Raw genomic sequence first — 13601 nt, forward strand, 5'->3', positions numbered from 1 at the left:
AAGGCTAAATAATATGCCACCTATAGCATCCTCACATGATATAGCCTAGCCTACTAGTAGGGGTGGGCGATATGGCAAAAATATCATATCACGATTTTTTTCAGGAAAATCACGATTCTCGATTTTTATCACGATTCTTCATGTTGTTTTTACTATTTTGCAAGTGACACAGCCAAACTAATTTCCCTATTTTAAAAACAAAGCCTTACAAAATAACAAAATATAAAATAAAATTAAAAATGGCAGACATTTAGGCCAACGTGGCGAAGATAAAAATCTTTGTCATTATTTTTTATTTGTTATTATTTGTTATTAATTTTATCTTTGTTATTAAAAACGAAGAAAAACATAGGCTACACATTATACAAATGAAATTAATAAAATGATTTATTTTTTCAGCTACAGTAGATGTATTTAACAGTAGCATTCAAGTAAAAAATTAAATGAACAAATATAAAAATATAACACTAGACTTCACTGTATAAATTATACATCGATTCTTAATAAAGCTAATGTATTAAAGTTCTCAGTCAAGAGCAAAAAGTTATTTTGAAGAATGTGACCAAACAGTTGCTGGTCCATAGTGACTATGTTTTTCCTACCATGGAAGTCAATAGAGACCAGCAACTGTCCGGCTAACCCACATTCTCCAAAATATTTTATTTTGTGTTCTACACAAGAAAGAAATTAATACAGTTTTGAAACAACATTACAGTGAACTATCCCTTTAAGGACAAGCGACCACATGGTTAATATTAGGCTGCTCTGTCACTTTAAGAACCTGCACGTATACCTAATATACAGCCACGCATCCAATTTTCTCTCAAATGTTTACTTTCACTTTAGACATAACCAACTGTGTTTATCTAAACTTTGTGCGTATTTGACAGTATTAGAGCAATCGGACTCTAAAGATAACTTAGTAATCAGGCGCTGTTTGACAGACTTTTAGTGCCTGTGCGCTTCGCGTGAACGCGCTCTGAAAAACGCATGTCAGAACAGCGCATCAGCACGCGAAAGAAAAATTTAAACGTCAAGGCACATGAAATAATGAACTTTTGTGGATTGAAGTGTCCCGCGAATATTACTCTCTACCGCTGCGTTAAAATGCGATGTGAATATACGTCACGTTGAACAGTATGCTGAGACGGAGGCGCTGGAACTGCAACTGATAGAAAGCACTGTAGCACGATACTACGATATTTCTTCATAAGCAGATCGTGGAGACATTTTAATCGTCCACGATCAAAAATCGTTATATCGCACACCCCTACCTACTAGCTGGGACTCCTTCTTCCTGTAAACAGACGTGAGGTAAAGACGAACGGCGACATGCTCGAATTTCCTGTGGAAACCCACCAGTACAGATTTTATTAGAAAACATTATTACAAGCTTACCATTGTGAATCGGGCTAAGGTAAGGAGATAGCACTGGCTGGTTATGTACTTGCTCACAAATTGATTTTGGATAATTCATTTTTAACCAACAAAAGTTACAGACTGCAGCTTTAAAGTTGTCATCAAATGATTCTTGTTTTAAATAAAAATTAAAGATTTTTTGGTATATAAACTATTGTTACACTGAATGACATTTTAGTGAGTGTCTTCTATAAATCATGGTAAAAAAAAAGTATGATAGTCATTTTTCTTTGCTCAGAAAAATACACAATTAAACAGGACAAACTTTTGTAAACCTTTGAACAGGATGAAGATGGGTACATTTTTCTTATTTGAAGTATGTTTTTTTCATTTACACACACACACACACACACACATACATACATACATACATATATATATATATATATATATATATATATACACACACACACACACACTACCAGTCAAAAGTTTGGAATCGGTAAGATTTTTTATGTTTTTTAATCTGCTCACCAAGGCTGCATTTATTTAATTAAAAATACAGTAAAAACAGTAATATTGTGAAATATTACAATTTAAATAAACTGTTTTCTGTACAATTGTACAAAATATTTGTGTACAATATTTTTTTTTTTCAGGATTCTTTGATGAATAGAAAGTTCAAAAGAACAGCATTTATTTGAAATATAATCTTTTGTAACGTTATAAATGTCTTTACTGTCACTTTTGATTGATTTAATGCATCCTTGCTGAATAAAAGTATTAATTTCTTTAATTTCTTTTCAAAAAAATAAAAATAAAAATTCTTACTGACCCCAAACTTTTGAACGGTAGTGTATAATGTTACAAAAGCTTTGTATTTCAGATAATTGCTGTTCTTTTGAACTTTCTATTCATTAAGGAATCCTGGAAAAAAAAAGTACTGTTTTCAACTGTTTTCAACATAGAAATCATAAATGTTTCTTGAGCAGCAAATCAGCATATTAGAATGATTTCTGAAGGATCATGTGACACTGAAGACTGGAGTAATGATTTTCAGCTTTGATCACAGGAATAAATTACTTCATAAAATATATTCAAACAGAAAACAGTTATTTTAAATTGTAATAATAGTTCACAATATTACTGTTTTTACTGTATTTTTAATTAAATAAATGCAGCCTTGGCGAGCAGATGAAACTTCTTTTAAAAACAAAAATCTTACCAATTCCAAACTTTTGACTATATATACAGTGGGTACGGAAAGTATTCAGACCCCCTTAAATTTTTCACTCTTTGTTATATTGCAGCCATTTGCAAAAATCATTTAAGTTCATTTTTTTTCCTCATTAATGTACACACAGCACCCCATATTGACAGAAAAACACAGAATTGTTGACATTTTTGCGGATTTATTAAAAAAGAAAAACTGAAATATCACATGGTCCTAAGTATTCAGACCCTTTGCTGTGACACTCAATATATTTAACTCAGGTGCTGTTCATTTCTTCTGATCATCCTTGAGATGGTTCTACACCTTCATTTGAGTCCAGCTGTGTTTGATTATACTGATTGGACTTGATTAGGGAAGCCACACACCTGTCTATATAAGACCTTACAGCTCACAGTGCATGTCAGAGCAAATGAGAATCATGAGGTCAAAGGAACTGCCTGAAGAGCTCAGAGACAGAATTGTGGCAAGGCACAGATCTGGCCAAGGTTACAAAAAGATTTCTGCTGCACTTAAGGTTCCTAAGAGCACAGTGGCCTCCATAATCCTTAAATGGAAGACGCTTGGGACGACCAGAACCCTTCCTAGAGCTGGCCGTCCGGCCAAACTGAGCTATCGGGGGAGAAGAGCCTTGGTGAGAGAGGTAAAGAAGAACCCAAAGATCACTGTGGCTGAGCTCCAGAGATGCAGTCGGGAGATGGGAGAAAGTTGTAGAAAGTCAACCATCACTGCAGCCCTCCACCAGTCGGGGCTTTATGGCAGAGTGGCCCGACGAAAGCCTCTCCTCAGTGCAAGACACATGAAAAGCCCGCATGGAGGACTCCAAGATGGTGAGAAATAAGATTCTCTGGTCTGATGAGACCAAGATAGAACTTTTTGGCCTTAATTCTAAGCGGTATGTGTGGAGAAAACCAGGCACTGCTCATCACCTGTCCAATACAGTCCTGACAGTGAAGCATGGTGGTGGCAGCATCATGCTGTGGGGGTGTTTTTCAGCTGCAGGGACAGGACGACTGGTTGAAATCGAGGGAAAGATGAATGCGGCCAAGTACAGGGATATCCTGGACAAAAACCTTCTCCAGAGTGCTCAGGACCTCAGACTGGGCTGAAGGTTTACCTTCCAACAAGACAATGACCCTAAGCACACAGCTAAAATAACGAAGGAGTGGCTTCACAACAACTCCGTGACTGTTCTTGAATGGCCCAGCCAGAGCCCTGACTTAAACCCAATTGAGCATCTCTGGAGAGACCTAAAAATGGCTGTCCACCAACGTTTACCATCCAACCTGACAGAACTGGAGAGGATCTGCAAGGAGGAATGGCAGAGGATCCCCAAATCCAGGTGTGAAAAACTTGTTGCATCTTTCCCAAAAAGACTCATGGCTGTATTAGATCAAAAGGGTGCTTCTACTAAATACTGAGCAAAGGGTCTGAATACTTAGGACCATGTGATATTTCAGTTTTTCTTTTTTAATAAATCTGCAAAAATGTCAACAATTCTGTGTTTTTCTGTCAATATGGGGTGCTGTGTGTACATTAATGAGGAAAAAAAATGAACTTAAATGATTTTAGTAAGTGGCTGCAATATAACAAAGAGTGAAAAATTTAAGGGAGTCTGAATACTTTCCGTACCCACTGTATATATATATATATACATACATACATACATATATATATACATATATATATATATATATATATATATACACACACACACACACACACACACAAATATCAAGTTTTTTTTTTTTAGCTTTATTAGTTTGTAAAACACATTTTTGAAACATTTTGAAACCATTTACAAACATTGTTCATTCACACAAACTTTAGTCCATAACATAACAGAACCCTTCTTTACCCCATAACAGAACGTTATAGATTAAAATATGTAGCCTATGAAAAATTTTACAAGCAAAAATCACCAAATAGGTCCTATATTACAACAGGAAATAAATATGTTTTGAAATCAGTTTGAACATTACTCAAAATATAAGACAATGCAGTTTACAGAAAACATGCTTTTTAGTTTGGGCAGATAACAAAATAATATAAAAACAGTTTCTATTGAAATAAAAAATCAATATGATGATGATCTATTCAATATATCCAAAACAAATGACAACAAATATAAGTTTACACTCAGATTCACCATTATATACATTTTCAAAGGCAACATTTACGGTTTCCACAAACTCCTAAAAAGTTACTTAAAATTTGGAACTGGTGCCTTTAGATCACTGCAGATTAAATTTGCTTCAAAACCAGTCATTCATCAGTGTGCTCTAGTGGTTTCCAATGAAATCACAAATGAAAGTCAAACTTACTTCAGTTTCTAATGTGCTGTCTAAAGCCTAAAATGACAGAATACGTCAGGTAAGGACACATTTTAGCTAGAAAAAAAAACATTCAGATGAATCAAAAGCATGTGGAATTCCACTAGGAAAGTCAGTGATTCATGATTCCTGATCTTTAAACTTCAGAAGTCAGTTCACCGGTGCTTTTTGAGCTGGATTTGTAATCGATCAGCTGGCATTATCCAAAGCTACTCCACAGTTCTGGAATCCAGTGTGACGCTGTCCAGAAGTGCTCAAGGGATCACACATATTTCTGACAATCCTCTCAATGGGATCTGAGACATACGAAATAAAGTCAGTCAGAAACATTTGTAAAGAATGTGTAATGGACCCTTTTCACAGACAGTGATGACATCTTTCTACAGTTACCAACATTGCAAATCTAGTAAAGTTTTTCACATTTTCATTTTAAAAAAATGTAATATGCATTAATAATGCTATACTGTATGGCTAAGGGAGTGATGGCAAATTTCACATTCTCCCTTCTGACTGCTGTAATCAATCTATCAATATTTTGTCCTTCTTTTGGAGAGCCAGGGAAACACTATCATGGATTTTAGGGGTTCAAGCGTGTAGCGCTGAAACCCTATTGTAATTGATAAAATTTCCAAGGATCAGCATTCTCCCCTAAAAGTGATCGGGCAGACCAAACCATAAGTCGAAGAGACTTGAAACTTTGAGGACTGGTAGTACTCACTCTGTCTACAACGTCACCAAGGCTCACCCCGATCTGCCTGACGGGGGCGCTACAGTGGTCAAAAGTACGAAATGGCTCGTAACTCCTGAACCGTTAGGCGTAGACTCAAGTGTCTTATGTCATTGGAATCAATTTGGCTCAAGACAGACAAAATGCATCGCTCGTTGTTCTGGCAAAATTTTCGGGTATTTTGGATTTTTTGAAAAGCCTACTTTTGCAAACTAGTCCTAGGCTTTGAGCAGCTATCAGACAAGGTTAACAGAGGCCGATTGGAACGAAACATGCTGGGCCTGTTTGACTCTCAGCCCTAGAAGCCTGTGAGAAATTCTAAAGAAATCGGCCACCGGGGACATTTTTCAAGTGCGTGAAGTATTGTGTATCGCGTGATTATTCATTCTGAGCAACTCTGCCTCTAGGACCGCCTCTGTCCATTGAATTGTTCATTAAATATTGGAGATTATTTCAAAAACCAACTTTGGCGAACTAGTCCTAGGTTTTTGGCTCAACTATGATAACTGTTAAAAGGCTTTAAAAAACAAATATTTCATATGGAAAATTGCCTGTGTTGCCTGTAAATGGTCTTTTCCATCTATGATCTAAGTGGTTACATGCTTGCTAAATAAAACATAATATCTTTTTACGCATATACTTAAAGGCCTTAATGCGTTTGAACCCCAATAATTGCTGCTTGCAGCTATATTTCCCCCTGCTATTGGAACAAAAGGGAATACAAAAGGGAACTGCTGTTGTCTCTCGCTCACCACAATAGAAGTTTACTCAATTATGACAACTTCCGCTTCTGAGAACCCTGGAAATGTGAAAAGGGTCCATTGACACTGAATGACTCATTGACACACAATATACCGTATGCCATCACCAGACTGGGAACTCACTGCCATACGATGCTGCTTTAGAAGTTGTTGGACTCTTGTCTGATCAATCAGAATGGCAATGTCACCCAAAGGTTTGTCCAGATCTTCAGAATATCTCTGGACCAGAGAGAAAGGCACTCCATAACGGCCATGCTGAAAGAAAGAGAACAGTGTTCAATAAACTAGTACTTTGTACGCTCAGGATGTACGTGTGTATAGAATTTCTTTTGCACCAATCAGTTGTTCCACAAGGTGGCAACACTGGCCCAGGCCATTTTTTCACAGTAGAAAATGAAACTAAAGAGACGGAACAACAACAAAATACAACATAAAGATGGAACTTTATAGAGCGCTTGTGTCGATACACATATTTCTTTTAATGAGATGATTGCACTATATTTTGTTTCAATATTTACTTTTTAAAATGTTATATTTAGAAATACTAAACAATATTTACCTCTAAATTATTAAATTAATTTTAATGAATACAGTACGTTTAAATTAAATATATTTCTATGCATTCTCTAGATGCTTACACCTTGTCTACACCGTGCGTGAGCAGGGTGATGCGACGCGACACAAGGCAAGAGAACCCATTATAATCAGCGATGTTGTCTACACTGGATTCGGCGCGACGCGAAAAAATCCCCGACAGTAAACTGATGCTTTGTTCTATTTATGACATACTCCAAGCACTTGCAATACTTCTCATAGGAAGGACAAATGGATTTGCAACAATTGCTTTGTCACGTCAGTGTAGACAGCTTCTAGCTGTTGCAGTGTGATTTTTATTAGGTTTTGCATTTGGATATATATTTAGACGTAGACACAAAATCTACTTCATTGTGGCTGATTTGTAGATTATAACCCAAACAATTGTTCTGTATTTTCATATTTCCCATTCATTTCCTATCACAAGTGTGACTATTTTTAAAAATAATTTAACCTTTTTTAATCATGTCCACAATTTTTTTGTATTCATACACGGCAAAAGTCATCAAATTTGTACCATTCCAATTAAGTAAATTTAATGAAGTAAAAATTCAGTCTAAATGTCCGAAAACCACCAGAGGGTTCAGTGCAAAGACAACAGGCCCAATTTTAACCATCTAAGCGCATAGCACAGGTGCACTTAGGGTTTGTCTGAATCCACTTTTGCGATTTTAACGATGAAAAAAATGGTCGGCGCCAGGCACATGGTCCAAAGGGGTTGTACCTAGTCTCTTAATGAGTCACGGGTGTGTTTTGGGCGTAACGTGCAATAAACCAATCAGAGTCTTATCTCCCATTCCCTTTAAAAGCAGGTGCGCTTGCACCATAGAGGATTGCTATTTACATGGCGGAATATAGACACCCTCAACCTGACGAGTTTAAATACATGTGTGCATTGCCACGATTGGTCAAATAATTAGCCAATTTCATTTGTCATTACTGCAAATAGGTAATTCCGATACATTCAATGACTATCCATTATGAAATGTAGGTATTTGTATCTTTATGTACACAATAATAATCTTTTACATTGTAATCCTTTTATTTTGTGTGTAACAAGGAGAGTGTACAGTATACGCGTTGTGCACCTGCCTATAGGCGCATATTATTAAAGCGCATATTGCATCGCGCCTGGCTTCGCATTGTGCTGGGCGTATGATAGGGCCCTAAATGTTCAGAAACCACCAGAGGGTTAACTGCAAAGACAACATCTTTAATATGTAACATTAATCAAGTCAGAAAAAACAGATACCTTGTCAGAATATGGCTCATCTGTGAGGTCGATGCCATCAGAGCGTAACTTTTCCTCCACTAAAGTCTCCAGGTTGGCCATTTTCCCAGAAAGAACTTTCTTAGCAGGTCTGTAAATGAGTGATTTGGAGATCCTGGGAATTTCCGGGCCGGAGTTTGACTTGGATGATGTGCTTGTAGAAACCTCCTTTCTGCCGACGCCAGTGTCTCTGCTCTTTAATAACGGCATTGGAAGAGGTTTTGGAGGAATTGGTGGTTTCCTGCGCTGTGTGCTTGGAGGAAGATCCTCTACTGGTACTTCTTCATACTCCACCACTGAAACGTTTGAGGACGGCTGAGCTCCATATACAATCCCTTCAGACTCATCAGATTGGAGAAGATTCTCCTGTACTTGACTTGAATTCTCCTCAGTACTGTCAGACAACAATTTTCTTTCAGGACTTTGGAGCAGATGAAGTTCCTCTGCTGAGAAGTAATGCTTCACCAGCTCCGTTTGAGTATACTGATGATCCAGGGCGCCACAACTACGACTCAGGCTTTTTCCTCCGAGCATGTAGTGGTTCCTTCCTAGATGATTCTGCATGGAGTCGATCTGCAGTGGAAGTGGAAGGTCCGGGCTGGTTTGTGGGCTCAACCTGCTGGAATGGCAGAGGGGTGGGATGGGAAACTCAGGGGAGGAGAGATGGCTGGACTCAAAGCCTGAAGAGGACCTGCTTAAATGAGACGTCTTTTTGCCTTTCCCTACAAGAAGATTCATGTGAAGAAGATGTGATTCACCATGACAAAAACACACGGTTAAAAATTTGAGACATACGAGTTTTCAGCCTTGGTGAGCTTAAGAGACTTGTTTCAAAAACAAAAAAAAAATCTTTTAAACAGCAGTGTATTTACTTGAGATAGATCATAGACTGACGGAAAAGTTCATGCAAAGAGAAACTGTTATGTTGTGCATAGTGATGAAATATATAGTTTAAGGGTGAAAAGAATGTACTGGATGGAAACGGACAGGAACAGACAGGAATAAGCAGGCAGTTCAGATGAATAGATCATAGAGCATTTTATTCCATAGCTTCTGTAATGACATCAACTGACATCTCTCCTTCGGTCAGTGACACACAGACAGAGATCAACCGCCGACAGTCCCGTGACCGATCAGAAGAGTTTCAGTTGGATCCATGTACATGGACTCCGTACGTTTTTGTTTTTTTAGCCACAGTTGCAAAGAACATGTAAAACATTTGTGGATGAATCTCACAAAATCTAAAGAACATTTCCGGGTCATATGTAATCCCAAAATCAAAGAAATAAATAAAAATTTACATTTAGCTTAACAAAAACAAACACTCTTTTAGGACCATTATGAACTTCTTGCATTGTGAGATAGTCAGGAAATAAACACAGTCCACCTTCAAACTGTAAAAAATATCAATATTAATGTAATGCAAAAATAATGAATTATCAAATATTATATACTATTATATCTAATAAAACCTAATATTATCAATAATATCAGAATATTAATTTTACATACTTTTAATTAATATTTTCTTTTTTATTGAATTCCTATTAATTTGTTATATTAATATTAAATAATATCGTTAAATTAGTATTAATGTATTAAAGTATTAACACGGTTGTACTGCTTTTAATTTATAGCTAATTAAAAAACAGTGTATCAAAATAATGACAAGTACCACTGAAAATAATAGCAATCACACACAAACTGTAATGAAAATATCCTTTTTACATTATTCATTTAGCATTTATGTATTTATGAAAAATGTGTTTAATATATATGGGAAAAAAAAAAAAAAACCCTTAATTGGCTTAAAACAGGCTTTTTCTTTTAATTTTGCATTTTTCAAAGTTGAATTTGGGGTGAAATGTGACCTGGACATGTTTTCATGAGATTCACTCTTCTTTTTTACTTAAGATTGAATATCTAAAGACATTTGGATGTCATCGCAGCTATGATTGTATCTTTTGTCTCTACTTGTTTTTTTTGTATTGTAAATATATGTACTTTAGTCTCATATGTTTGCATATCACAAATGATTTTTAGGCACATCTAAAGATATTGTGCATCATCATATTATTTTTACTAGAAAAATATACAGACAAACAGCAACGTCTCGCAAGCACAAGCAAAAAAAATAATGACATCATTAACTCTTCACAAGGGCTATTAACATTCACATGAGCATGTTATGACTAATATTATCATTTATCTAAACCAAAGCAATTGAACGGCATAAACATTTATGTGATCAGAATTTCAAGCTGTAACAGTGAATAATATAGATTTCGGACCAAACTTTTGCACTCTTTTGGTTCAAAACAAATTCAGCAAATCACGCAACACTGTAGAAACTCGGTTCTCGAATGGAAATGGACTGAAGTGAAATCTCAAAGCAAAGTCACGTCACGAGTAACTGATGCTGTGGTGTCAGATATGGATGAGAGATGCTCTGGTCCGCTGAATGCTGGGAATGAAAGCAGATGAGCCTCACGTGTCGTCCTCACAGCAGAGAGAGGAATGAAAGCAGAAGACAGACATGAAGCTGCAGTTCAGCTGCGTTGACTGGATTCTGGAGCATGCAGAGATCACAGACAGCAGCTCAAAGACAGGAAGAAGAGGAGGGCTGGAGAGTCACAGACGAGGAAGGCTGTCATTACCGTTCTCCAGGTTCTCGTTGCTCTCGTAACAGCCCGAGTCTCGAGGAGAGTCTCCTGACGGGACGCTGCCCTCGGACAGCAGCTTCTCTTGGGAGTCTCCAGATGATCCCTCTCGCTCCGGGTCACTGTTACCTGAAGAAAAACAACATCTCTGACTGAGATTTGATTTAAATTCTTTACTAAAAGATATGGTGGCTCATGAAATTGAAAATGTAATTTTGGTATGACTGATAATTATTTTTGAACATATGCACCTTTTTCAGTTTGCATATAACATTATAACCTTTTCCTGTTACATATTTTATAAAATTGAATGTTGCATCTGGCCTAGAATAAATATTTGCAATGCATATAGTTCATATAAATGCATTTACATGCATACATAGAAAAGCAAATAAAATAATCATTAAAGACATACCAAATCATATACTTACATTTTATTAATAAATTTAATCTGAGAGGGACAATGAAACATTCAACTGAACTTTAGCTTCTTAACTTAAAATATTTTTCTTTTTTCTCCCCACAAAAAATTAGTTTGAGAGCAAACAAACACATATCTGGGTAATACTATAGTAATATTATTACAGTAATTCATTTTTACATTCCTTACTGACTGACATTTCAGGTGAATTTTGAAGTAAATATTATGTACAATATTTTTTAAAAATAGTTTTTACTTTGTGTGTGTGTGTGTATATATATATATACATACATATACATATATATTTATACACACAGTTATATCTACAGTTGAATATTATATATATATATATATATATATAAAAAAATAATAAAAAATATTTACTATTATAAATACAGTATATACCAATAGTACAAATACCATACCTACAGTTGAAGTGTTTTATGCTCACCAAGGCTGCATTTATTTGAGCAAAAATACAGTAAAATTGTTACAATTTAAAATAACAGTTTTCTATTTAAATATATTTTAAAATGTAATTTATTTCCGTGATCAAAGCTGAATTTTCAGCATCATTACTCCAGTCTTCAGTGTCGCATGATCCTTCAGAAATCATTTAAAAAGAAATTTTAATAAGAAAAATAAAATGAATAAAATCTCTCTCACTGTCACACTCCTGCAGAAGCTCCACGGCGGTGAGCAGCACGGCTCTGTGCTGAGGGTCTCTGATGTTCAGCTCGTCCAGATCTTCCTCCTCCAACAGTTTAAACGTGTCCAGATCCTCATAGCCGTTAAACAGGAACGTGGGCATGTGCTCCTGCAGGACGATAAACCAGGGTTATTATTGGTAACTAAAACTATTAAAGAGGACCTATTATTTTTTTGGGGTCTACTGGAAATATTTTCACGCTTGAAACATTTAATTTTTTTACATATTGTACATTGTTGCAGCACCTCTCTTCCCAAACTGTAATGCTCTGGGGTCCGTTTCCCGAAGCCAATATGGTCGCAAGCTCCATCATTACCAAACACAATTCAACTGAACTTACAACCATAGTTGGTTAATGATGCTTTTGAAAAAAAGCACCCAGTCTGTCAGAAACGCTCAGTTTAGTTCCGGTCTCTATGAAGCCCCTCCTTCTGAAAACACAATGAGCTCTGAGTGGTCAGCTGGACCAGTGTGTTATGATTGTTCAACCACTTTGAGCATGTTTGGGAAATGTCACGCCCCTTACCATAACTGCAAGTTTCAACACACTAATAAAGCACCTCTATCAGGCCCCGCCTCTTTATTCTGCATATGCCTTGGGCAGGAATTAATTAAATGAGGAATATTGTGACATGTTCAATCCTGGAAGAAAACTCAAGACTACAATGGAGGCGTTTCAGGGAGTTCAGAAACAGTGACACTGATATAGAGAATAACTCCCGCTGGAGGGACTTTGTAACTTTACAGAGCTTTTTCATACTCAAACAGCAACATTACACACTAAAGAAAGATGAAAATATAAAAATGAAATCTAATAAACATCAGATGAAAAAGTTTTCGTTTAATTTAAGTTGAAGCAGTAAAATTACTAGCTTGAAATAAAATAAATAAAAAGTAAAACTGAACGAAAACTTCAACTGAAATAAAAATAAACTAAACTTAAATGGTACTATTTAAAACAAACAAAAATAATAAATATGACGACAAAACTAATAAAAATGACAAAAGCATATATTAAAATAACTAAAGTATGTAACAAATTTACTAATAAAAATGCCATGAGATTAACAAAATGACCAAAAATTTTAATTAAAATGAAAAATATGTAAGATCTTTGAATTAAAATATCCAAAAACCACTAGAACAATGTTATATATTTTGTTGACTTGTGTACTGACATTATCCCAAATGTTTCCAAGAACGTTTAAATCCAGAGAAATAAGCGATTTTAACCAGGACAAGGACCGTGTCCGTGCGTCGCCTATCAGTGACATCTACCCTTGGTTTCCGGTTTTATTTGGTAGAAACCATGGAAACACCAAAGATGCTTTAATATATTATGTGTTTTATTAGACAGGTGAGCAACTGTTTTGATACATTTATCAACAGAAAACTAATCATGTTACATAGCTCAACACAGTAAGTCTTATTGTTTAAATCTCGTTTTCTTGATTTACAGCGAGTACCATGTTTTACCATGCCTAATATCGACGTGTGCAACAAGTGTCTCACAGCAAACGCACAGAGTAGCACTAC

At 35.9% G+C, this 13601-nt stretch overlaps 1 protein-coding gene across 3 annotated transcripts in view; it reads right to left on the reverse strand.

Annotated features, from left to right (window-relative positions):
• Positions 1-4324: 4324 nt before the first annotated feature.
• The window catches only part of sash1b (SAM and SH3 domain containing 1b), a 126333-nt gene continuing 117056 nt past the window's right edge, over positions 4325-13601 (reverse strand). For all 3 annotated transcript variants that reach the window (XM_051869386.1, XM_051869388.1, XM_051869387.1), the window contains 5 exons: positions 12023-12173; positions 10933-11064; positions 8258-8997; positions 6535-6666; positions 4325-5219 (listed from right to left, as the gene is read on the reverse strand). In XM_051869386.1, coding sequence (XP_051725346.1) covers positions 5178-5219; positions 6535-6666; positions 8258-8997; positions 10933-11064; positions 12023-12173 — 1197 coding nt within the window. In that variant the 3' untranslated portion in view covers positions 4325-5177. The remainder of the gene's footprint in view (positions 5220-6534; positions 6667-8257; positions 8998-10932; positions 11065-12022; positions 12174-13601) is intronic.

This window comes from Ctenopharyngodon idella, chromosome 17, assembly GCF_019924925.1.
Source record: "Ctenopharyngodon idella isolate HZGC_01 chromosome 17, HZGC01, whole genome shotgun sequence".
NCBI classification, from domain to species: domain Eukaryota; kingdom Metazoa; phylum Chordata; class Actinopteri; order Cypriniformes; family Xenocyprididae; genus Ctenopharyngodon; species Ctenopharyngodon idella.